The sequence below is a fragment of the Porites lutea genome, chromosome 2 (genome assembly GCF_958299795.1).
Source record: "Porites lutea chromosome 2, jaPorLute2.1, whole genome shotgun sequence".
In the NCBI taxonomy this organism is placed as follows: domain Eukaryota; kingdom Metazoa; phylum Cnidaria; class Anthozoa; order Scleractinia; family Poritidae; genus Porites; species Porites lutea.
The window spans coordinates 7514538-7541740 of NC_133202.1; the positions used below are offsets into that span (position 1 = coordinate 7514538).

The 27203-nt window shown below is 36.9% G+C and overlaps 1 protein-coding gene across 3 annotated transcripts; it reads left to right on the forward strand.

Moving 5' to 3' along the window:
* Positions 1-26168, forward strand: LOC140927596 (protein CBFA2T3-like). Of its 3 annotated transcripts, none has more exons than XM_073377271.1 (11): positions 1-269; positions 17073-17422; positions 18504-18593; positions 19853-20040; positions 20265-20301; positions 21449-21497; positions 21930-21992; positions 22105-22196; positions 22950-23097; positions 23635-23891; positions 24266-26168. In XM_073377271.1, exons 1-11 carry the CDS (start codon positions 164-166, stop codon positions 24563-24565), a joined length of 1680 nt encoding a protein of 559 aa, XP_073233372.1. In that variant the 5' UTR covers positions 1-163; the 3' UTR covers positions 24566-26168. The 3 variants fall into 3 exon arrangements, with proteins under 3 accessions (XP_073233372.1, XP_073233373.1, XP_073233374.1); XM_073377272.1 differs by lacking the exon at positions 1-269 and adding an exon at positions 11857-12004; XM_073377273.1 differs by lacking the exon at positions 1-269 and adding an exon at positions 13718-13840.
* The last annotated feature ends 1035 nt before the right edge of the window (positions 26169-27203 follow it).

Below are 27203 nucleotides of genomic sequence, written 5' to 3' on the forward strand. Positions count from 1 at the left end.
CTGAACACCTGCAAGGTGCTCTGACCGATCGTTGGTTTTGAAAGTAAAGATTCCGTACATTTGTGCTTCGACCGCAACCAGCCTGCGAACTAAGCTTATCTTTGCTAGTTCCGGCAAAAGGTATGAGCCATACATCAACCGTTTGAACGACGAATAAGCTTATATGCTGCCTGGTCCGCGACACAGCTTTCATTTAGTGCGAGTCCTTAGACGCCCAACAATGTTGGAGAGCGACATTTCGACGCGTTATCATGGTCAGAGGAGAAACTGTAAGTACATTATATTGAAATTCAAGATCATCCCAGAAAAATCGTACCCTTTTTCCATATAAAGCTTAACATTCCTTTCTGTGAGTAAAACCGCACGTATAATTTTACGAATTGAAATGTCTTTAAAGGAAAATTATATAACTCTTTATTTCTACACAATGCATACATGATTATTGTTTTGTATGAGTCGGTTTTCAAGAATAAAATATTTTGCTCTGATTTTAATGCCGCCCTTAACATATGAGCTTATGTACATTGACATCTCGTCTGATCCAGTGCCTGAAACATGAAGACAAACCTATAAATTTATGACACTGAGAAACTCTTCAACATGCAGTTCACTGACTGGTAAAAATAGAAAAATTTTATAATAGTTCACCTTTATGTTCAGAGGAGAAAATATGCAGGAAGCCGGAAGAAAGTAATTTTCTTTGTTTTGTTTTTCGGGGTACAATTTTAAACCTGTTTATTCCCTGGAGCAAGAATTATAAAAAAAGAAATGACTCGGTCAATTTCACTCGCATCAGCATGTGAGTTGGCCGAAGTGCTCTTGAAATGCCACCTTGAAGTTTTCACCGGCATCGTGAATTAGTGATGTCTCCTTTACGAGTGTCATGTCAGGCACATTAGCGAGCAGCTAGAACTTTAAGCCACTAGACGGCGTTTTTAACATCACAGTGCCTATAATTCTTCCTCATCAAAATTTTATTTAATGGAAGGACCATTGCCATTAACCTCTAATACTGGTTTGTCGTAAAATGACTGAAATACTTCAACGTTAACAAAGCTGCTAAATTGGGCAACTTTAAATATTGAGAACTGGCTTTGTTTAAAACCAGACACGCCGTAGGCAAAAACAAGGATTTTATTAATACTCTAAGCCGCTGGAATCAGCTTGCATACTGAAAAGCTCTATATTAATAAAAGCATTTTCTCATAGAACATCCCCATCTATTTTTAGATAATCGGACAACTGCTTTCGCTCGAAAAGCTGAAAAAGGCAAACTGTTCAACGATTAATTTTGGAACTTGTAACGAGTCATATTCTCACGTTATTTAATGTATTTTCTTTTTTCCATTACGCCTCCGTACTTTCCCTTAGTTATACACAATTATGAACACTTGTCACTGTGTCGCCATGAGTTCTAATAATTTTTACTCCCAGTTTCTACGAAACGCTTTGTTCAGGCAAAAATCTAGTCTCCAAGCAACCTTTTTCTTCCGGAATATTGCCATGAAAAAGGGGCTGCGAGTTTGGGATCTTTAACAATTCAGTTGTAACTGTGTTTTATTGCGCCAGGACCCTGACAAAATATTTATGTCCGCTGATTTGAAGGTCATGCAACTGTTAATGAATGCGCTTTTTACTTGCGAGGAAACAGAGCGACAGCTGAATACATGGCATAAGGGCGTCTGAATAAACGAAAACGAGTTTAACAAGAAGCGAAATCCATGGAAACGCTACTGCCTTGTCAATCATGTTGGCATGGAGACGAGAGATAGAATGCGTAAAAGTACATGTTTTTTAAGGCAAACTTTATCGAGATTGTTTCGCAACTACCTTACCTTTTGTGGGTTTCCTTTCTGTAGAAAAATGGGTTGGTCATTATAGGGTGCCATTAATTCGAATATCCAGGTATTTTCTTACAAGTAGTTTAATTAAAAAATAGGTTTCCTAAGCAAGGTGAACTTGCTGCAAGAATGCGCCAATATTGAAGTTAGCAATCGAAATGCTTCGCCTAGGAAAGAAAAATTTCTCGAAGTGTTTTTTCCCTGCCGACCTTGAGGCATCGAGAAGTCCGAGAACAACAACAAAAAATTGCGGTTTAGTTCAAAGAAGTGCCACAGATGTCGTTCTTTAAATTGACGAGGAATATTTGACAGTGGTCATTTTCATAAAAAGCTATGCGAATTTTCTTTTCATTGAAAGTTATAACTTGTGGCGATAATGGAGATAAACTCGAGAGTAGTAACACTTAGAAAAGAAAATTCTACTATAGCGAAACCTGCACAGTACTGTTTCTTGTCACGCAAGAACATCGAGGTGGGGGGCTTTTTTTTCATATTAAACCTGTTCTATTATCAGTCACCATAGCTGCACCGCAGCCCCCAAAATATTTTACAATTAAATCGTTGTCTTAAGAATGATATTCTCTTCTCCTTTGAGGTCCACGTGCGCTTCGATTAACGGATTCTACTGATTACAATGACAATATAATTAATTTAGAGAGCACAGGAGCACTTTGAACTTCTCTCTTTTTTGTATTTTCTTCTCCGATTTTTCGAAAAAAAAATTCACTAAATTTTGAATTAGTATTAATTTAAATTCAAAACTTCGAAGTTAGAGGTAAAATGTCCGCTTCTCTCCTGTTAAGGACAAAGGAGGGCAAAACAAATAGACAAGAATGAACAAACAGGAGACCTTTTGATCCTACAGCTGCCTGTCTCGCTGAAGTCAAACAAGATTTTAAACAATAATTGTTAACATGAAAATAATCATTTAACAAATATCCTGTCGCAGACAGGGCTTTGCGCTTCCGATATTGATAGGAAATAATATTTTTAAAATAGTTTGTTAACCGCTACAGGTATTTGAACAGAAAAGCAATAAAACGTCTTCCGTCGGAACTGTCAATCACTACAGTAGTTCGATCAAATTTCTCCTCTTTCTTCATAATAACTGTTGCCAAGCGTCACCAGCCGTATTCTAAAAGTACAAAAGGGTAGACTCGGAGGGAAAAAAAATCTAGCAAATGGCGCAGAACACAGGACACCCAGCCTGAAGTTATCCAGTTGCTGTTGAATTACCCTGGGAAGCCTGTGTAGGAATAATCATCCAGCACTTTTGAGCAATACTGTTTACACTCGTGGATCGAGAGTCAATGTGGAACATTGTAAATTCTTGTGCAGTCTATGGAGTGAAGGGGAAAGTGACCAAGACTTGTTTTATTATTATTATGATTATGATTATTATTATTAAGCAGCACGGAAACGTAAGAATGCAAACTGCTAGCCACGTAGGACGCACAGCGTAGCTTATATGTGGCCTTAAGGGAACAAACTTACTCTAGAAAACGAAGGCTCTGTTATGGAATGTTACAATGGCAAAGTTTAAACAATTAATAATAGTAAAACACAAAGATAAAAATGAGGATAATAGAATACAATTAAGAAATATTAAAGCTGATACATTTATTATTATTATTATTATTATTATTATTACAATTATTAACTTGCCAACCCTTTTTGTCCTATCACCGTATTATAAAGCACTTTATTGGAAAACAAACATTTCAGAACAAAAGAGCAATTGCTGCCGATGATAGTAAAAGTATATTAGCTGATTATATATAGAGGTCATCTCCCAGTACTTTTATACGCATAGTCGTTCTAAAAAGTAATAACGGCGTCATAAAACGTGAGACGGTTTATTCCCACAAATCCCCGCCGAAGTACCTTCCTTCAGTATCATGAACCACGGCCCTGAGACCGGATAACAACTTTAACCAATCATTCAATTAAGGAAAGCTTCCTCCCCGGTGTGCGAGCCTCACTACTGTATTTTTTAGCGATCGTGACATCACAAGTGCATCTAACCACCCTTGTAAGGAAAAAAATGTTCGCTCAGGGATGTTTTAAGCAAGGAGATAAGAAAATTCGATCAATAAAAATCCCATAAAAATGAGTGAAGACAAAGTAGAAAGGAACAGCGAATTTATTCCAGTTCCAGGATTTGGGTTTGAAACACCAGTGATCGAAAAAAAGATGCAACAACTGAGTATGTACGTTAGAGATCCCCACAATTCAACAGTTTAAAAGTGAAAATGGAAATGTTGATTGGCAGCTACTATTTTTGCAAAAAGCTTCTTTTGTATGCTATCCCTGTGGCAAAGTTTCACTGTGAAGTTTAGACAAAATGCTGTTAAATATAAGGATCCGAATGAAAACTGCATAAAATAAATATTGCCTGTTCCCTGCGGCCTTTAGCATTTCTTGCCAAAATCAAAATGTGACTTCCAACCATCTCAGATATGTTTTCATTCTACTTTATTCGGACTATTTGTCTTATTCGACGAGGCGAACAAAGGAGGTCTTGTATTTAAAAAAATATAACGAAAAGGACGTTTAACTTAATTAATTGTCTTCAAATAAGGCCAATATCAATATTTGACTGCTAAGAAATTCACCTCAGGAATTCTCTGAAAATAACCTGAGAGTCAAAGGAATCTTCAAAGCCTCCTCGTGTACTTGCATCAGGGGTTTGAGGTTTGAATAAATTGATAGAGGCTTACTTTATTTGCTACTTTTGCCATCAATGTCAGTGTTTGCGGTCTTCTATGATCACAAAGTTGGAATTCAATTGTTCTCTATGCACTTTGTCCGCTCTTGATGTGTGTTCTAGAAGGAAGCAGCCCGGATTTTACTTCTGCAACCTGTGGTGGTCTGTCTGTATTAAATATGCTCATGAAAAAATGTTAAAATTTGCATTTTAAAATAGGGAACCGTAGGTGTGGTCTTTTTAGCGTCGGTCTTTGGAAATCGATTTGATACTATTAACTCATACAAAAGCAATAAACGGAGTTCTCAAATCTCAGCTGCGAAATTGCATTGCCGACAAGTAAAGTGAGTCTGAGAACTCAAATTTCGCCGACTTTCCCATTTCGCATACTTTTCTTTCTGTAGGCTCTAGCTTTAAACAAAAACTTCTCTTTTTGCTTAATTTCTCTCGAACTTGCTGTAGTCATGCAAAATAGATATTTTCTAAGATTGACACGAATTTGACGCGAGAAAAGAAGGAATAAGTATATGAAAATTAACTGATTATTCATTTCATTTTTTCAAATTTTTAAGGTAATTTCTCTCCGATAGAAGAAAAAGAATCTGTTATAGGACGAGTCTTTCGCTTTAGTTTTTACTCAGCATATAGAAGTTTCAAAACTGATATGATTCCTCCTTCAAAAAAGCCGGGGAAAATTGAATCGTTTTGGTATCAAGCAGTTAAAAATAATAAAAAAAAGTTTAAGGAAGTAACGTGGAAGAAACGAACAAGACAAACTAAGGGCATGTGGCTAACATATGGCAGCAAGGTGTCGCTGGTCTCTTCAAAGAAAATCTGTCCGACCCCGCAATATCAGTACATGCCTGAACACTGAGAATTGTTACAAAAAACGCACCTGCAAACTTGTAGACTCAAAAAAAGAACCTGTTCTGCTATTCCTTTGTTATTTCAAGAAAGCGCTGGCTTTTGTGCACCCCGAGGACAGATGTGTCGGCCTTATCGACAAAAACCGTTTTGCCACATGTGCACGTGTGGCGCTGAGCGACACGCTTAGGCGATGACTCCTAGTTCAAACTCCCTCTCATCCTGTCAAGAGTTGTCATAATGAACTCGCCGCGTGAGAGGAGAGCCTGGAAATTTTCCTTCCAGCTAGAGTTAAAATTTGTCCCAACCTTCTCATTTTGCTGCTTTTATGAGGTAACCGCCTTTTCCTACAATGAATACTGTTTTCTCAGTTAAAAACTATTGTTGATAGTTATTTTACGACAAAAAGATTTTATTTACAAATTAGTGGTTGTTTTGTTTTCGTCAGTGATATGAAATTTTATTTGTTTTATCATTCATACTTGAAATTTCGCAAGTTACTCTTATGTGTGTTAACCGCTTTAGTTTTTTGTATAAAGTTTTACATGAAATAAGATCTTAAGCATGAACGCTTCTGAGTTCAAAATTATTCAAAACATCTTTAAATTGCCATTATTATCGTTTTTTAACAACTGATATTTCTTATTAAAAATTGAATGTTGAGTTTATTTTGTTTCAAAAATGCCACATACAGGTGTCCGACAGGTTGAGCGCTCTTTTTTCCCTAAAATAAAACAGGTATCGGCCCTTATTCCGTATACCGCGGTAAAAGAGATATAAGAGACATTGATGGCCGAAAATGTCAAGTTGTTAGTTAAGGGTATCGTTGCTAGTAATGAAAATAGGTCGCTTTACATCAGAATGTCGTAGAACACGACGAAAACATTATTGCAGAAAGTTACTGTAGGCGAGATTTCATTTAAATGCCCCACGTTACTGAAATTTTCCATTGTACTGAAAATTTAAAATTTTATTGTAACATATCTAGGAGACCTAAAGGTTCAACTCTGCGACGATATATATACATTACATTGGGTGCTAAGTTTGACAATCATCGCTAAGATAACTCTCTCTATCATCAGTGAACACGTGTAAGCTTATTTAAAATCTCATCTTAACTGAAGAGTTTATATGTTTAACAAAACTCATATTCAAGTATAATGTAAACAAGGAATGGAATAATTTAGCACATGTGTGAGCTCCCAAGTCATTTATATTGTTTTAAAAGATCTTAGTATTTTAGAACTGAGAAATCAGAGATATGCAACTCATATCATCGTGACTGCATGCTTATAATTAAACAATGACCATACCTACGATTACAAAACTCGACAAAATGCCACTTTAACGTGCCAAAAAAGAGAAGGAGACTTTCAGTTAAAGGCATGTTAGCTTCGTTTTGTTATATTTTGACTTCTGGACTATTTTAGTTCATGGGAGATCCGACGACTCATCCCATTTTGTCCATGTTATTGACACACACTACGTCTGGGCCGCCTGTAGTAAAAGTTGTTTACAAAAGAATTTATACGGACAACTGACAAAATCAATCAATCAAAAATGTTATCATTCATATTGTACAGATATAAAAGGTAGTGTTAAGAATTATTTAGCAGAAATAAGGCATCTGGGTCCCCTTGTCTGAAAAACGTCTTTAAAAATGTTAAACGAGAAATGAATGCCAGTTCTTGTTACTGCTTCTAAATTGTTAAAACTGATTTACCTGTTTTTAACATTTACCACATGTAAAAGACCCTAATGAATTATATGCTAGAGAAGAAATTAACCACTTTGTTCATAGTCGGCTTAAAACCAGGGACTGACCTATACTGACTGACCTTAATATAGGGAGTTTAAGCGGCGGCGTTTTCGAGAGACGCTAGTCAACCGGAAGTTTACTTTTTGTACCCTTCGGCCGTGATTTGCAACAAATTCTTGGGCAAATCGTCTCTATAAGAGAAGAGTAAAGACACTAAGCAGTAGAAATTTGGTAGCGTCGAGGCATGTTAAAAGAGAAAAAAGCTCACATCCGGTTGAACGTGCGTCGCTCAGAAACGTTGCAGCTTAAAGACCTTAAAAACTCCCTAATGTGAATGAAGAAAATGGTACCCATGGCTCTTCTCTATGGGAAATGCCCGGGGGCGAGGTCAAACAGTGAGCCCCCGCTTTTGTTCGGTACCTCATGCAATGTTTACAGTTTTGAAGACCTAGGAAATAAATAAAATACTAGAAAAACAATTTGCAATCAAAATTGGCACTAAAAATAGACGTTTCGAAGTCATCCTGGCTTTATTCTTTAGTCAAAAAGGCACAGTAAATTGAAATTGAGTTATTTTTTCTATATTCCAGGGATCGCGGAAGGGGAGGGGCTGGTAGGGCCGCGGCCCCACCACTTTTTGGCGCCCCCGCCCCCACTTTTTGCGCTAAAAAGAAAATAAATTAAAATTAAAAAAAGGCTTGGAACAAGTTTTTTTCCGTCTATATTCCGCTATATTCTCTGTATTTTCTTTAAATTCAAAGGCCAGGCATTTTGTGGGACTCCTGTGCTTTAATTTTTGGCGATAATTGTGCCCTGGGGCCGACTTGCCCCTTGATCAAAAGCCATGCCTTGGCCACCCCTTCGCTTCGTTCGGCAGTGTGTTTTGTACTTCCAGCTCTGGCAGAGTTTTTTATCAGTTTTATCAGACGAAATAAAGAAAATTACTAGCTTCTTCAAGCCAAACGAAGGTGAGTAGTTGTTTTGAGTTGATAAAATTTTTATATTTTGTCTTTCTCTTTTCGAATCAATAAAATATTCGATGACAAGAAGAATTACATTACTTGAACAGTGAACGGCCATAGTTAGAAATTTTTTAGATCACTTCAGTGAAGTATTTTCTATACTAAAATTGTAATCGCGTCTTTTCTTACATTCAATCTTTATTCCTTTTTTCGATTTTCCATATGAAAAAATTATTTTCAATTGTCAGCCCTCCCACTTTTCACCTTGCTCCGCGGTCCCTGTTTTATTCAAAACGTCAAAACGTGCTATGCAATTCATAATTAGATGGTTCATAGGTAAATTAAAGTTGTAAAATATAACTGCGTGGTTGGAAGGCATTAAACTGCATGACTGACAACATGGAATCTCCACTTTACAGAGTCACTGGGGCAACAAAACGGAGTTATTTCCTTTCTTCTCCTTTCTTTCCATCCTCTTTTGCCCCAAGATCATAACGCTGAAAGTCTCAGCTTAGACGGCTTATCAATTCGTTTGTTTCCCTGGTTACGCTCAGTCCTGATTTTAAGGTTTATGTACTCTTTATCTCGATAAAAACAGCTATGTATGGCTCCGGCTGCACCAATCAGACTTCTATCATGACGTGTCGTCCGTACTTTTTCCCGCGCTTGAGTGACGACGCTCTGATGATTCGTGATAGCCAATGGGAAGACGTCATTTAATTCTACATTTATTCATTCGCGTTGTGATTGGTCAAAAATTTCCGGCCTTTTCCAAAGTAGAGACAAAACAAGACAGAGATTTTGGTTTTTCTTTTTTAACACTCTAATTACATTTTTTAAATTTTACTCTGCTGTTTTTCAAGTCATGTTACTTTCCATCACCTGTTGGAGGAGAGACTATGTTGTAAACGCTTGGTTAGTCTCGCTTCACTAAAACAATTTGTTTGGAAGGGACCCAAAAAGGGATAATCTTGTCTATTACAATCAGTAAAATCAGCAAATTAATGTAAAGCGTAACAGACAGGAACGTCCAGTGAAAACGATCAAACACGATACGCGACAAATCGGAGTTCTAAGAATGGATAAAACGCTTGCAAACTCGGTTATTTAATTAAGTTCAGCTAACAGCTTACAAAAAAACTAGGCTACAAATTAATTCCGCAACTAGACGATACTTAATTATAAACCCGACTTGCAGTACTGAGATTGAATGATATCGTGAAATAAAAGTCATTACATTCTTCATATATTGATTTCTATTTTAAGAGTAAAGGCACTCAATTCCAAAAGGGCTCAAGAGCACGACGTAATGGGGCAACTGTCCGAATTCCTCGTCGCTGCAGAAATTTTTTCTCCTTAACAACAATAACAACAAAGGAATATTACTATAGTTACTGGCAAGATTTTTTTCCTGCGATATGGCTTGCAGTTATGTTTGTTATCATTTTGATTCTTGTACTCAGTCAGAAGCTCTTTTTATGAAAATCTTGCTTGAAGCAAAGTTACCATCGGCTGAACTGGAGAACGATAAGCTATATATCATTGTAGAAAAATTAATTATTTCTTCAGTCAAGTACATAAAAAAGGCTTCTACTTTCGACATAATTGCCTGTTTCAACAAAATTACTTAACAATAAATAAGTAAACAAATAAATAAAGATCGCGATATTCTCATCATTTTGTTGTTACTTCTTCTTTGGTTTGGATATTACAAAATATTCTTCCACATTTATCCCAGTTGTCAAACACCAGCTTTATTTTTCACTACACTGTTTTCATATATAATGAATGCATGGAGTTCTTTTTAATTAAGAACAACAATTTCTCGTAAATTACTTTCTATAAATAGGTATTTTTTTACTTTACTTGCCAAATATTGTTTATATAATTTGTCAATTGGAAGACACGTATGACACAAATTTCTTTTTCAAAATATACCGAAAGACACACCCAAAAAGAAACAGGCACTTGTCAAATCTTTCCCTCAGGCACCGTTGGTTTGCCTTTTATCGGTTTTGATTCGTGACCTATCAAAAAATTGTAGTTGATTTTGTTATATTTGAATCAGACGACTGCTGCTTAATCTAATTTTATGTCACATTCGACTTATCTTAAATAACTGCCGAGATCCGTGCTGACGTATTTCATTCAGGGCCTCAGATGTAAATTGTTCCCATTTCAAATGAAATGTAGCCACGTTTGTACATACATTGAAATTTTCGTGAAAAGGATTCTAAAGCTTGGACAACATGTGTTAGACACATGGTGAAATTAAAATTGCCTGCATATTGTACAACTGATAGTTAAATCAAGTATCCCACGAACTCACTGGTTGCAAAGCCTTTAAAATGCAAAACAAGCGTTTAAAAAGTTTGATTTTTTTCCTTCGAAATAACCGTAACAAATAATTATAATTATAATATTGTCGGACTGTGTTAAATTTATTCAGTTACAGATTGTGCCTTTTTAAATTTATATATGCGTAAACAAGAAAAAGAAGTGAAAAGTTGACCAATTTGATTTTGGCACCAAATTGTCGCAGGAGAACTGACTATACATCAACAATAGAAAATGGTACTATTTGTTTAAGAGTCTTCTTTATTCCGACATTTCCAAAGTGAATACACTTGAGATCGGTCGAATTTGATTATTGAATCTCTGTTTGGCCCAATCAAGGCAAGTTTGTCGTTTTCATGTTTTTCATATGTATTTTCATAATCATCTCTTTCTCCTCCTACGCGTTTTCTGCTTTTTGACGCGCATTTCCCTTTTTCGACAACACAGAAAAGTCACTTACAAATATACGATTGAAACCCAATTAGAATTCAAGTTCAGGGACGCACTTTTCAATAAAGACCGAGAAGGCTTACACAAGCTTACAGTGTACAAGGCCCCGTAAGGTGTTAACATGGAGATATTACAGTTACGCACGCACCTAAAAGAAGAATATTAATTCGGAGTTATGGCGCCCCACAGCATTATTTCCTACACTTTGATGGGTTTTCGTTTCATTTAAGTTTTGCATAAGAGGCAGGTGTTTCCATTTAACACTGCCAATCATCTTTTTTCGTGAATTACACGAGTTCTTCCATATTATAATAAGGAGCCAAAATAATTTTTTTTTTAAAAAAATGTCTGCTTTTTGATAGTTTATTTTTTCGTCCTTGGATGCGGTTAAAAATGAGATTTACATCTTACAAAAAAAAAGAAAAGAAAAAGAGGTATTTTGCAATTAGCCCAGCCCTTTGTTAATTATTTGACCTCGGTACGCGGTGGGTCTGCCGAAATCCCCGTTCTCCATTTAAGGAAAGCTATACAGGTGTGCCTAGAGCAAACGCTAAAATGAAAATTTTTGTTTTCCATAACAAATTCTCTGAGTTTTAGAGATAATGCATGCGTTAGCACCAGAGATCTCGCGTGGCTTACGCATCCGGGTTGCACTTTGCGCGAAAACCAAATTATAAAGCGGCGTTCGATAAGGCCTCAAGCAACAGCAAAATTTCTTCAGTTGTGCTAAGTCCTTTAGATATATTAATTTTCCCATCAGAAGCGTTCGATCGATGCCAGAGAAGCAGATGTAAATATTAAATTCACGGGCTTCGTATCTGTCAAATGCCGAGCTCTCGTTAATTAATGATGACATGCACTTTGTTGACAGCTGTTTCAGCTGTCTTTAAGCCCCGGATGAGCAGGTGTACCACTCACTAAAACTTCTTGGTTCGCGTTACGCCTTTACGTGCTGCAGAACTTTGCTTGCTAACAGACGAGACACAGTCTTTCACCCTCCATACAAGGTCTTTTTCACGCGTTTTTTCATTCATCAAAGCGTCAATGAAACTCGTCGGAAGAATGCACCACCACAAATACAACGGTATGGACTTAGCTTGTATGGAATGCATTTTACACAGCTATTTTTTCTTTCCTTCTCTAGATTTTTTGCGGCCGTTTTTTTTAGATATAAACCGTACATATATTTTTTATAAAATTTATTTTTTCTCTGGTGTGAGTTACAGAATTAAGCGGAATTTCTTGGTGACATCTTAATTTTTTTTTAGGTTCTTTACCCCGTGTGAATTTCACCCTCTTAATCAAAGTGAAAATTATTTCAAATCTTGGAGAAAGATCCAGCGTGTTATTGACATTTTTTCCTATCGCTGGGAAAGCAATTACTGGCATACAGTTGGCCTAGTCAGAGCGCGCTTACCGCCTCAGCACCACTTAGAAATCCCTGTGTAAATAAAACATAAGTTGTCAGTGGAACGCTCAACATAAGAAAACAGCTCGCTTTCCCTAATGTCCTTTAGTGAGTGGCTCGAGCAGATGTACGTAAGATACAATAACTACACCAACAATCGAATAATTAGCACGTGCAGATTTAAACCAATTGCGTTCGAGAACGCGCGCATTTCAGGGTTTTACCGGTCATCGTTTTCATGTCCTGTTCGACACTTCATAAATTTGACAAAAACAATTTAAACAATCAGTTTTTTTCCTGATTTTTTCTTTTACATATCATTTGTGCTGGAGCGTTTCGCGTGCCCAAGTCATAGGATCGAACTTTTTGTTCAATTTGATATCGTATTACGCGCAAATGTGTGTTGAGTTTGGCCGAAGAATAATAATTTCTTACGGGGGCACGTGTGCAAGAAAGCTATTTTAATGAACCTGGGCTTAATTATTTATCATATTAGAAACAGAAAGCTTATCATATGGTTTCCTTAGTTCTGTAAAAGTCGAGGGGATAACACGGAAATTATTCCGGTTTTTTTAATGAATAGAAAGTCGATAATCCTTGTTATTATTTTTGTCCTTCAATATTTTGCTTATCCCCATACATGCGACATCAAAACCGTTTCTAAACGACAAACTAATTCATCTCAGAATCTGTATTGGAACCCATTCTCCCAGTCTCGCGGTTTTCTTAGCAACGAATGCTGCCTCCCATGTTTAGAACACAAACAATGGTGAAAGAGACTGTGATTCCACCTGCGCTGATACGAATCGCTAAGTTCCCGTATGTACAGCTGTTCATAGACGTCCTTCGCCACCTGAAAGCTCGATAAGGAGTGTTATCTGTTGGTCAATATTGCATATTGTGTAGGAAAGCGGCTGGCAAAATCTCGGTGAACTCGGCGACAAGCTTTGGCAATTTTCTTCTTTACTGGGCGTAAAATTCACTTTTCCCTCTTTTATCCCCTCTATTTCTACAAGCGAACGAAAATGCAGGATACTAATAAATGAACTCTTTTTCCGAACGGAATCGAAAACCAATTTGTTTTTTCGCTTTTCAAACAAAAAATGAAAATTGAAATTACTTTTGTGTTCGGTGACAGCTTGTTAAATATTAAGCAAGATACTGCGATATATTTTGCGAAGGAGATTTTGTTTTGTTCACGGAAAAAGGCTAGCTTTTATTTTCGGGGAAGTAAAAAAAAAACTCAACATTTTTCACTTCTTTTTTTTTTTTAGTTTCAAAAGATTTTAGAGCACGTGCTAAAGAAACGATAAACAATACATAAAAAAAAATAATCCAGCGATATTCTACGTCAGGTCATAAAATATTCATAATACCGGACGGTTCACGTGACTAAATTAGTGACGTCACTAATTAATTGCCTACTGGTGGCTTTACGAGATGGGAGTCAAAAGCAAGTCGCAAGGGCTTTCTGTTGTAGCAAAGAGTTGGTTATGCCGGCAGTAACTTCAGGTATTTATTGATGCATTGCTCTTATTTTTAAATAGTGAACTGCAAGATTCGATGGTGTCCTTCAAGAAATCATTTCGTGCCGACAATTAAGAGTTAACGAAGCGCCATAGCTTAGGTCACCTTGGGTTTATAACCGTACGATGTGTTTCTTTACATGGCGTCCAAATCGCTTCGTTGTCTATTGTTTTGTTTCACGAAGGATTACCAGATGAGTTTTGCAATAGGTTTGGGTTTCGTTTGAAAGACTTATGTATTGTTTTGAAAGGAAGATCTCGCAACGTCGGCGGTAATAAATGTGGACTGGGCATCTTCCAGGATACGAATCAAATTTCTTCGTCTGCTGAGCGGCAAAGGCCATGAGCTTTAATTTATTTATGTTTTGAGCGAGAAGAACGGCACAACTTTACTACATTTTTGTTACAAGGACACAAAATGCTACTTTCTTAAGTAACTTATGCCGACAGCCTGGTCTTAGTCACTTAGAATGTCCTTTGCATTGCTTTTAAATTTGATAGTCGTAAAGAAAATTAAGCTTAAGCTTATGTCCATCTTCGGAAAGTTACGAACATGACAGATTTTAGAAAATTCCTCTTATCATCGAGTTGGTTCGATATTTGATGAGTCTTTCCTAATATTATTTACATCTTGACTTCTGAGTTTTTTCTGTAGCATTTCCAGCCTCTCGAGAAGAGTTTGAAAATCGCCCCAACGAGAAAATCAAGAAATTTTCGCCTGTGATCACAACATGTGTTTTTAAGGCCATCTTTCTTTCAACATAATTAAGGTAGTAAAACATAAACTTAATTATAAGATGCCTGACGCTCTCAATGAATCTTTTACAATTTTTCTAAGATTATTAAAAACCCATCGACTCACATGAAACAGTTGTGAGTTTTTCAAAGTTAACCATGGAGACTTTCATTGTTGATTGCTATTTGATTCTCTTTTATATTTATGTGGTTATGTTCAGGTAATCTTGGTGAATTTGGCGAGCTACACAATCCATTTTTCCCATGCTATATAAAACGTATCAAAACTGTTCCCTAACAGTTAACCTTTAAGAGGAACAAAAACTAGGACAACTTTGAATACATGTATGTTCTTATCTAGACATTTTTAGAACATACAAATACAGTATGTATTTAAAAAATACAAACATTCAGAAAAAGAACTCGCCTTTGTGGAGTGTTGGGAACTGTGCTTTGGATAGTATATCTTAAAATGGCTAATGTTTGGAACAAAAATATCAGTTTTTTTCTGGAAGTATAAAATACCTTGTAACCTCACTACTGTGCCAATATATTCATATCTTTTGAATTTTTATAAAAAAGTTCAGCCAAGCGCATATATATGTACGGTGTGGGATGTCGTAATGTTCTATTTTAGTGGTTATAGTTAAGGAACAAAAATATTGAGAAATTTTTTTTGGTTAGTTTATTAATTTCAAGTGGAAATACTCTGCAATCAAATAGCCCTCTGACGGGGGTTATTTTTTAAACAATATATTACTTTACCGTGATTGACTGTATGGCAGCATTCTGTTGTTGAAGGGTTGAATTATATCTTTTTGTTGTCATTCATGCCTGAACAATATCATAGCTGCCCTTTGATCCAAATATATTGCATAATATGTATTGTTTGATTAACTCATAGCATGCTTCATCTTATTAATGGGGCTGTTTTCTTTAGACACTTTGCAGAAAATTAGAAATTGTAAGCTAAAAGTTTGGACATTCCCTTTATTTGGATGACATCAATTTGCTTAATGTGAACTTTATAATTTTGAGATGTTTATTGAGTGGTTTATATCACTAATAGTAATTTCATTGGACATATTTATCTCTCATTTATCTTCTTTATGACATTTGCATTAATAGCTGCTACTTTTAGAATAACATCATACACATACATGTACAATATGTACATGTTGGAACAAACATCACTTGTTTATGGAAAATAAATTTCATCTACATGAGAGTAAACAAAATTAAGTATCATGATCAAAATCTACAAACTTGACAAATTATCACATACACATAGTTTGTGAAGGCTGTTCTTAAGTATGATTAATTTTTCCACATCAAGAAATAATGATAGGTATATAATGTATCTTAATTCCACAATTTTACCTGGACCAATACCAAGAAATATGATAAAAGAAAAACATGATGCAGTGTTGTTACTTTTTAAGAAAAATATAGATCATCTGTGCATACATGTAGTTTAGTAAAAAATGTGTCAATATTTTATTTGGTTAGTAGTTATAATTTATTTATTATACATACAGAATTTGAATCTCTGATAGCCACACTAGCAAAAATAGCAAATAAAAACAGAGCAAAGAAACAACAGTGCGTTATTAGGGTCACCATGAAGCTTCACTGATAAGACTGAAAAAGTAACCCCTAAATTCATCTGCTAAGGTCCCTACATTGAGTACTCCTGTGCAAGCTTGCTCCTGTGACTGATTTCATAAAGGCATGTTTTAGTAGGCCTTTTGCATTAGTTGATCACGTGATCAACTTCCGGTAAACGCGAAGACAGTTCACTTTTGAAAAATTTGTGATTATGAGCTGAAAGAGCATATTAAAATTAGGTAACCAGTAAATTTTCAGCCGTATATCTCAAAAGTAGTGATTACAACGGCTGCCGAAAATTAGAAGGACTTGTATGAGAAAAACAACTCTTGCCCCCCAGTCACACTTGAGTGGTTTTCCATACAAGTCCTTGTAAATTCTGAAATTTTTAAACTGTCGTTAAATCTTTCCTTTATGCCTTTACATGTGTAAGGGGTCAAAGTGCCTGTTATGAATTAAAAGGAGATTTGAGCCCTGTAATTTTGGAATTCACAAGGATTTGTATGGAAAGCCCTTCAAGCGTGACTGGGTGACGAAAGTCTTTTTTCTTATACAAATCCTTCTATTTTTTGGCGGCTGTTGGATTCGCTACTTTTGAGATATATGACTAAAAATTTACAGATTACCTCATTGTAACATGCTCCTTCAGCTGGTGCTAACACTGAAAATATTTCAAATGCGAACTGTTTCCGTGTTTACCAAAAGTTGATCACATGATCAACTGATGCAAAAGGCCTATTAATAAGGAGACAAAATCTAAAGGGCCAGCCATTTAAGGCCCAGTTCATATGTCATGCTTCTGTTGTGCCAGTCTGGGTATCATTATTGATGTTCAAACAAAGAAAAAATAAATTTCTTTTTTGTAAAATCTGTAGATTTAAGAGAGGCAAGCATGCCAGATTCACCGACAGATCCAGCCTCCCACCCACCACAGGGACCCCCAGTATCATCTCCAAATGCAAACCCTGCCTCTGTGCCAGTTGTAGCTGACGTTAGGACATTATCAAACAATTCTACTTCACCAGCCGTCAATGGTGTTCACTCAAGTTCCACAGGACCTGTGTCTCCAAGTAGTATAGGAAACAGTGTGACCCAGCTCCCCCCTGCCTGTGGTGCACGGCAGCTGAGCAAGTTAAAAAGGTTTCTCACAACACTACAGCAGTTTGGCTCAGATATTTCGCCAGAGATTGGTGAAAGAGTAAGAGGACTTGTAATGAACCTTGTGGTGAGTATGAAACAGTGGAACACATCCTGATTTAGTGTTGACATACATTTTCTACTATATTTTTTTAGTATGATCAGGAAAATACTTGTGGATAGTTAACTTAATGGTAATCAAGGCTGTACTCTAAGAAGAATTCAAGGGAGTCCAGTGCTCTTAACTTGTGAAATTTAGGGTGCCCAGCATATAAGTTATATGAAAAAACTAAGGTTTTCTAGTTGCCTGGAACCAAAAGTGAGGTGCCACAGGTCACCAGGCACTTCCAGAGCATGACCTTGGGTTAGGAAGATACTTCCTGATAGCAAATTTTTATGCAGTGTGGTGAAAAAGTTGTCAGACAAAGGAATAATAGAGACCTTACAGTCTAATAAAAAAGAGGTTGGAGCAAAAGGTTTGGGGAGAGGGAAGAGGGAGGGTCTCAGAGTAAGGTATGCCTTACTACTTACTAGTGTGGCTGTGGTTAAATCCCAGAGATGATACCATTGTGTGGACTGAGTGTGTTGTTAGTTCTGTTCTCTGCTTTAAGCGGTGTTTCTTTGCCCACTGTGTTTTCACCTGTCTTCAGAAACTAAAGCGTTACTCGCATCAAAGCTTAAACAATCTTTTAAAGCTGTTTAGTTAAACATGGTGTAAATTTGTTTTCTTTATAAAAGCTTCCTACTATACTTTTTTTTCGCTTGCAAATTCAGTGCAATTACCTAACTTGTTAAAGTTCATTTGAATTCAGTGTAAAAGCTTGTGTTGTAGTTTTCTGTTACTGTGTTGTTATTTTTTAAAACCTAGTTTAATTAATTAATCGTGTTTTGTTGGTGTGAATGGGGCATATCATTTGAAATTCCAGTATAACGTTAAATGAATAATTCATTTAGATATTGTTGTTATTGTAGATATTGCTCCTTAGAATTATTCTAAGGAGCTCCTATGTATTTCATGGTGAATCAAAGTTCATTAATTTTATACTACTATTTTTGTACTACTATTTTGATCTGGAATCCTTGACTACTGATCATTTTAAATATCTTGACTCTTTAGTTTATGTTACCAGGTTTTACTAACTAGTTCCTTCTGTGATTATCACTTACAGAACTCAACAATATCTATTGAAGAATTCCATGCCCAGCTACAAGAGGCAACCAATTTTCCCCTTAGACCGTTTGTAATACCATTTCTGAAGGTATGTTTTTTAATAACTACAATAATAATAATTTAATCACTTATATTGCGCAGGTATTCATAAAAATGATCAAATGCGCATTACATAAAAGTGATAAAAGCACGAAAAAAATAAAAAAAATAAAAACTACAAACCTATTTACAATAAGCAAAACAATAAGAATATATACACTTTTGCCATAAAAATCTAAAATATCGATATGTAGCACTTAAAATTCATTCTGTTTCAACCATAAGCAAACTTAAAAAGGTACGTCGTAAGATTGCTCTTAAAAGTGAGCAAGTTTGGAATATCGCGAAGCTCATGTGGTAGAGCTTTCCATAACTTGTGTGCAGCCACCTGGAAGGACCTATCATCTAGTGTGACCTTAGTTCTAAATGTTGACGTTGCTAGCAAAATCCCACCTGACGATCTGAGATATGGGCCTTGTGATAATCAGTACACCCTTTTGTTAACAACTGATTTCAATTCAAGCATTGGGTCAAGGTGGTTAGATATTGGCAAATTTCTTTTTTTTTCACTTTTATAGAGTAAGACTTATGGCGCTTAATTCCCATCTGTCAGAACTGACGGGCCAAACTATTGCCGTCATAATGAGAATTTCACTTTTAATCAAAACTATCCAGCCACATTAGTCAAAACCTAAATAGTATGCACAAAGGGAATGGCTTTCTAGTAGCAAAAACTCTTAGAAAAAGCTTATTTCTTTGGCTGGTCCACCATGGTCTGGCAGGCCAGTTCTTACTTTTGGTAGCCAATCAGAACATGATTTACCTCATTTTTCCCACTCACAAAATCAGCCAAATAAAGGTTATGGAGTGCGGGCGGCAATGATCAAAGGTCAACCTTTTTTTGCTCAAACACTGTGCTTTGTATAAGTTTCACTTGATAGATATAATCAAAACATGAGTGATCAAATGAACAAGTGATAGAAAGTCTGAACCACGTGATCAGAGATTGCCTTCGATGTATTTCATTCATTCGTAGTGGAAGTCCAAACAAAGCTGGCTACATGTGTGTGGAGTATGTGTAATAGCAACCTGGAGATTAGGATTGCGGGCTCCTCTTGTCACCTGCTGTAAATTATTTCTCTAGATTAACAGCCAGCCAAAATGTGCCAGCAGCCAGTAAGTAATTTGGCAACCATGGTCAACTGGGGTTTCTATTCTTTAAATAGCCGTGAAAATTTGTTGTCAACATGCACTTGACATGGAGGAAAATAGTAACTCGAGTTTTAAATGCTGTATGGTATTTTTTAGGCAAACTTACCACTCTTACAAAGAGAACTGCTACAGTGTGCCCAAATGGCAAAACAGACTCCTCCACAGTACTTGCGACAACATGAAGATATTTTAAGTGAACGAGATTCCGCGCCCTTGGATCCTGAAGAAATGAATCCTTTGGAGATAAACGAAAATGGAAAACGAAAAGCTTCTGATGGAATGAGGTGTGCAATTTATATTTTTATTTTGTTTGTACCAGGTGCTCACTAAACTCTTGACTATAAGTAATGTCAGTCTGCTCCTAAAATGCTCATGCATGGTAGGCTGCCAGTAGGTGTGATGTTAGCTGTGTTTATAATGGTTGGATGCATATGATTTTCCTGTTATGTCCACACTGCATGTTTTGAGAAATCCAGTTTGTAAAATGCTCTTGTTTGTTTCCTTTCAGACCTAAAGAAAATGGAGCTCCCCCTGATCTAGCCATGGTGAGTGATTGTTTCCTAATTTTGAAGTGCAACCCAGTTAAAATCTAGCCATTTTTTAAAGACCTATTGTGAGGAACTCTCAATACAGTTTCATTAGAGAAAGACATTTTGATAATAGATCAAAGCATTTTCTCACAAAATTTCTGCCTCTTGATTATGTATTGTTATTGTTAACCCTTTCACTGCCAGAGTGTTTGATGTAATATATCAAACATGAGACGCAGTGTTTCATCACCAGATGAAACACCGAGAAGAGAGTTGAAAATACGACGCGTATCAGAGTATTTTTGACGAACTTCGAGGTGTTTCATCTGGTGATGAAACACTGTGTGGAATGTTTGATATTTCTTCTCAAACAAAATAATTTTTGAAGGAGAAATTAAGGATGCAAAAATGAGCAGTTTTTCATCCGATATCCAAACACTCATTAAACATAAATTTCCTTTGAATTTTCTTTATGAATTATTAATGAGTTTGAGAAAGAGTTTTGTAACATGGCTCTAACATTTGAGTGTGTGGACGAAATCCTATGTTGTGACCATTCAAATGAAAGCTCTCTGCCTGTACTTTTACATAGTGCTATTTTACAACAGGAAATTTGCAAACTTGGTCGAAATTTGCCTTTGGCTACATTTGGCAGTGAAAGGGTTAAGAGAAAATTGAGTTTAGTCTCTCTTGGGACTTAAAGTGTTTTAATTATCTTGTGTATGAAGGTAAAGGGTAAAGGTGCACAATAGCCAAAGGCCCATACAGCCAAAGCTTATCTCGGTTTCCTTAGTGTGAAGCATACCTAGGAGTATTGCTACTCCCCCCTTGACGGAATGCTAGTCCATCACAGGGTTACTCCCCAGCAGTATGTCCCCAGTAGCAGTTTATACACCTGGGTGAAGAGAGACAAAGTGGAATGAAGTTCCTTGTCTAAGGCAACAACGTGATGGGCGAGGTGTGGCTTGAACCCCGACCTCCAGGTCCAGAGTTCGAGGTATTAACCGCTAGGCCACACACCCCTCCACATGAAGCAAAGTGTGAATTTGAGAGTCACTGAGAATGTTTCTTTGTGCACTGGTTCACACTATTTTCTTGATAATTCCCCAGCCTTCATTGTGTTGTTTTTGTAATTTTGAGTCTATGTGTTTTACTTTTGCAGCAAATGATGGCTGAACTAGGAAAACCTATACCCAAGAGACCCCATTTAAGTAAGTTAAAGCTCAAGTGGCTTGGTTTTTGTTGTTGTAGTTGAGAGGGGTGGCTTGCTGAGACATGAATATTTTATCATACTGTACTTGTGAAATGAAACAAACAGCAGAAGTCTGTATCAAAAGTTAATTCTGGTGAATAATAAATTATCAACTCAGTTGATTTGTATTGAGGTTTACAGAGGTGTACTTGTGACAACATTTGGTCACAACTCAAATGAATAAAAATGAATAATGTAAAAGTTATTAATATTATTTCTGATGACTTTCACAATATTACTACTATAGAAAGCATCTCTTGCATGTAGTTTTTGTGACAACCAGGTGCTTTTAATATAGCTTCAACGAAATCAGTCATTGCCAAGCTGTTCTGGCTTGTGAAACCTCTGTGACAGTACATGTACTAAGAGTGTGAATTTTTCTTTGTTGCAGGTAGTAACAGTGGCCTAAACAAACCAAGTCAATTAAGAATGGAAGACATTACAATGCCACAAGGTAATGTTACAAAGATCTTGTCTTGATGAGCTGTACATTGTACTCAAAATGTCAAAATGGCTGAATATTGGCCCACGTGTCACTGACCACATCACTGTTGCTTACTTCACAGCAGGTAGTTCACGTGATGCAGAATCTTCAATGCCAGATGTTCTGCTAGATAACAAGCATGAAATTGCTGATGACTGGCGGCATGTGGATACAGTAAGTTTTTCAATCAAAATAATCTTTAAAAAATACACAAGGGTAGCTCCCAAATGTGTAGAATGTACTTTTTTCATCATCTGTCTTGGCTGTAGCTGACAGGTTTTTCTTTTCATCGGTTTCTAGTACAGATGCATGATCATCTCCTACATGCACCTTTAACAGATGTCTCTATTTTTTGTACTGTTTTTATTTTTTTTGAAGGGACATTTACCATGTTAATAACTACAAAAGGCAGGCTTTGTATCGTAAAGAGCCAGCGTACAAAGAAAGTAGTGTCCGATAGCCCGGGGCTAGTGGATGTTGCTATCGGGCTAGCGAATTCTGTTCTCAACTTGCCCGACGGGCAAGTGAAGTATTTTGAGGAATTCAATGTACAGAAGAACTGTGAAATCACTTGTGCTCATCAAAAAATTTTGGGGCTAGTTGAAATGACGTGTGGGCTAGTACATGCTAGCTTCAGCTTATCCGAATGGTAAGCTGTAAAAATGACTTTCTTTGCACCCTGTAAAGAGCGGTACTTTAATCGCAAAGGATGTCACTTACAATTAATATAAAAAATAGTGACACCAGTTCTTTATAATTAATAGTTCTCTAGTATGATTGAAATGCATTAACATCCATCTGTTACTCTGTTTTCTGCTTTTAAACTTATCCTCCAATTTTTGAAGTTGCCAAAGCCATTACTCTTGGAAGGTTCCTTAGAGGCTTCTCCATTTGATGACTTCTATTAATTTTCTGATGTCATTTCAGATGCTTCAATGTATTATTGGTATGGTTGACAAGACCAAACGGGCTGTATCAGTTCTTCAAACACGTTGTAATCAGGACCGAGAAGAGCTCTTGGCCTGGGCACGAAAAACAGCCGAGGAGACAGAAGCAGAAGTGAAAAGAAGAGCAGGTTTGTTGCTGATCTATGTATAAATAGTAGTAAATAGCTCTGCTTTTGGTTACTTTTTATTTATTATGTTAAGAGGACACATACTGTTGTCCTCTCGTCAGTGACAATAATATAAAAGAGACCTTTAGATTTGAGAACGAAGAGGACTATGACACCCCAAAAAACTTCATTTTACCTCTTTCACAAGCAAATTTAACACATTATTTTAAAGGAGGTTAAAAAAGGTTAAGCCCTCTCATGATCGCAGAATGATAAAACTTGTAACATGTGCTAACTTGTTTCCATCACTTTGACATTTTCGCTAAAACTTGTAGTAGATTGACCAAGGCTATTGCATTTTTCTGCAAAAGTGACGCTGGTTCATGCACACACCACTTAGTATGGAGAAAATTTGTTCTGGTAATCATCCTTGCTTTAGAACCTTAAGGTCTCTTTACATTACGTCACACAGTTTGGTGACGATCTCTCTGCCCTTTGATTTAATCAAAGTGGAGAGATTATTCTAACTTGTCCATTGTTTATTTTCTCCTCATGTAGGTGAATTGATGGCAAAAACATTACAACAAACAGAGGAGCGTGTAGCCGAAGTAAAACGTCGTGCAGAAGAAGCAGTGAGTGATGTCAAAAGACAGGCAGTAGTGGAACTGCAGAAAGCTGTCCGTGCTGCCGAGGAGAAAGCCAATGAAGCTGTGGCCAGTGCACATGGCAAGATGGAGAAAGCTGTGTTGGAAGCCCGTAGACAAGCCACTGAGGATACTCTAGCAATGTCCAATCACCAGAGTGACTCTAGTGAGGTAGGAGCAACATTCTGGGCATTTTTATTGTTTTCTTAGTTCTACATTGATCACTGATTTCCAATATGCCCATCTACCCTCTGGATCAACCTGAAAAAATTTATACCCCAGGCAGGGTGGGTATAAGAGAGCTGTGAAATTTTTGTCAAGTATCGAGGAGAAAATGCCAGTGACCTTGCAATCTTAAAAAATTTCTGGTAACTCCATTATTATTGTTACTGTTAGTTATTGTTATTATTATTTTTCATGGAAATAAGGGTAAACTGAAGATGTGTGAAGATAGTGTCATTTCTTACGTGCAGAGTTTTAAAAGGCCTGGCCAATCAATTAATTAATGTTGATGCTTATGGGGATATGCATTGTTCTTCCCGTAGAGTTGTTGGAATTGTGGCCGAAAGGCCACCGAAACGTGTAGTGGCTGCAACTTGGCGCGGTACTGTGGTCCATTCTGTCAACACAAAGACTGGGAAAATCACCATCATGTTTGCGGACAGCAGGCACAGGGTGCTAATGAGGACACTGCACAGGGAGGGGGTTCTCAGAACACCAACTCACCTAAGGAATCAGCTGGGAGCAGTAGTAGTCCTGCCGTGACCAGAATGACCACGCCCACTTCTTCAGCAGACCCAATATCATCTCTTAGTGATTATGTCATGAAAACTCCCTCCACGTAGAAGAGACACATATCCTCTCTAGTAATGAATTTGTGCCAGGTCTGACATAGAAATCATGCCCAGCAAGACAGTGGTTAATTTCTGTAAAGAGAATCTTGGCATGCATGATGGTACATGTACAAGGGACATGAAGGAATTTTGCGTTCTTTGCATCCAATCCCGTCTTTGTTAGTTTTGCAACGGGGAGATTTATGTTGAACAAGTTGGAAGCTGGTGGAAGCAGACCAGAACTACTACCAGGGAGTCTCTATCAACCCTTAAAGTACCAGTAGTGACCAACATCGATTTTCTCCTAAAGATATCAATACTTAATCAAAAGGAAAGGTTATGAGAATTTGTGAAATGATCATCAATGGGAAAATTCTTTGATCTTTAACAAATTCTCTCAACTATGTGTAAGGGAAATGTATGGAGATCAGTCTGGAGAATTTGTTTGTTGATATTGGGGTTGAAAAAGTCGAACCAGTTTTCCGTTTAACCTCACAACTAGATTCCAACATTCCTCAGTTCTTTTTAAAACTTGAACATTCTTTAGGTTGATAGCTGCAATAATGTTGTAGATTTTAAACATCTCTAGCTTGAACTTCTAGTTTGCCTCGGTGATGGTCAACTCTGTTATGTCTTTGTATCATTGCTAATGTTTTGGATTGGCTATGGTTATGAACAGCAAAATGAAAAGTTTTGAATAAGTTTCTTGTTTTTAATGCCAGGATCACTAGACTTGATAGAGTGGATTCTCTTTACTGTCATCTATTACTCAGCAGTAAGGAGAGAAATTGAACATGGTTTCTTAGATTAAAAGAGGTGAAGAGATCTATCAATATTGATGCACAAGTATTTTTCCTTTTTTCACATTGTTTTGTTGTTAGTTTCTTGGTGTTGTGGACGGTTGCAATCATCAAATGATGTTATACAAAAGATTGAAAAGAGACTAAACTTCACCCACACCTTTAAGTCCTAATAGTGACCAACTTCAATTTTCTCCCAATGATATCCATACATCATCAAGAAATTAGGATATGAGAATTAATAAAAATGATCACCTAAGAGAAAATGCTTCGATCCTTTTTCCAAATTCTCTCAACTCATTCTTTAAGGAAATTTATAGAGATCAGTTTGGAGAATTTGTATGTGTATATTGGGGCTTAAAAAGTTTTTTCGCAGTGGTTTCCACAAAACTAAGAAATGCTCGTTTTGTTTTATTGTTTTTTTCTCCTACGCAAAGTAACTCCATCATAAGTTTGGAAACAAACCTGTCTTTCCAGACCACAGATAGGTCGAGTTTGAAAAATTACTTTCAATCCTTAAAGCCAGTTCTCCTCAGTCACTTTTATTCAGTTGAATGGTTTAACCCTTTCTGTGAGAAGAAAGTTTTTTTTGCAAAGAATCTGTGTAATTATGTACAGGAATAGTCTCTTCTGTGAATGTATCAATAAAAATACAAAACTTACCTCATTTAACGCTTATTTTCCAACGTAAATTGTCACTTCCTTGTGGGGAGTGCAATTTCTCGATGAATAGTTTGTTTCCATTTTTAGTCAGTCATCTGTAATAACATCAATATGTAATACTTGTAAATATGAAATAAATTCAATCCCATCTATGTTTTTCCTGCCTTGAAGGACTTAATTGTCATTACAATACTTTAACTCCTCTCATGTACTCTATCCAATGAGCTTGTCACTCTCTTTACAGTGGTCCCTTTGTTGGTATCCCCCCAGAAATTGTTTGCTTTCTAATTAATTGTGGTAGAACTGTCTCCTGCTCTTTAAGTGGTCACCTCTATAACCAGTTTCAGTCTGACACCAATGGAGGAATCAGACCTTTATAATAAGTACCTTTTGCAAGCAGATAACTATGAGCAGTCTGTGTTGATTTCTAAATAGTTAACTGTAGGCGTGTAGCCAGTGAGAAGAGACATAATGAACACAATGTATAATAATATGGGGGTAAATACACATACTTGGCTGGCCACTGTGGTGGGTCAAGGCCTGGTCATTATCAATCCCATCCCCAAAGTCTTGCATCTCCCCGCCTAGAGAGAACTGTCCCCTGTGGAACAGAGGTTTGTGAAGTGCATGGGAACTAGCCTGCTAGCAAGATCTCCACTTTTGGTGAGCCCCGGGGGGTGGGGGAGGGGGGTACTTTAGGAATTTCTGGGTGGGGATGTGCCACTGGGACCCTGGAACCCTTAACCTATACCAGAGCTAGTTCACTATACTTTACTAGAGTAAACTCCCCAAATCCCCCTATCCTAGAGTAGCTGTTTCCCTAGTCTCGATAAAATCTTCAACCATCTGATCAGTTTTCTGAAAAATGATACCCTATTCTAGACCCAAATGTTCTTATTTATATACCCTATTCTAGAGTAAACTGCTTGAAAACCATACCCTTCACAGCGGCACATACTTATATAGCCCATATATGGCAGTATCCCGCCCCCCCTCCCCCCGGGTGGTGAGCAAAGCAAAGGGGACGAAAAGGTAGTAGACCAAAAGATAGAAAAATATCCGTTTCCATTTACTGTAAATCCTCTATTAAGCCCCCTGGCAGGCTTATTTATTTCAAACCCATTTGAGGGTTACTTAATAGAGACGGGGCCTTATTTGAGAGGAGGGTTGGGGGGGCGGGGGGCTTA

What these genes read in the sequence shown, in the direction of transcription:
- LOC140927596 (XM_073377271.1), top strand. Translation starts at nt 164, where the DNA reads ATGCTGCCTGGTCCGCGACACAGCTTTCATTTAGTGCGAGTCCTTAGA. An exon ending in AAAGCTTCTGATGGAATGAG is followed by an intron (nt 20,041 to 20,264) that starts GTGTGCAATTTA and finishes GTTTCCTTTCAG; the next exon opens with ACCTAAAGAAAATGGAGCTC. An exon ending in ACCCAAGAGACCCCATTTAA is followed by an intron (nt 21,498 to 21,929) that starts GTAAGTTAAAGC and finishes TCTTTGTTGCAG; the next exon opens with GTAGTAACAGTGGCCTAAAC.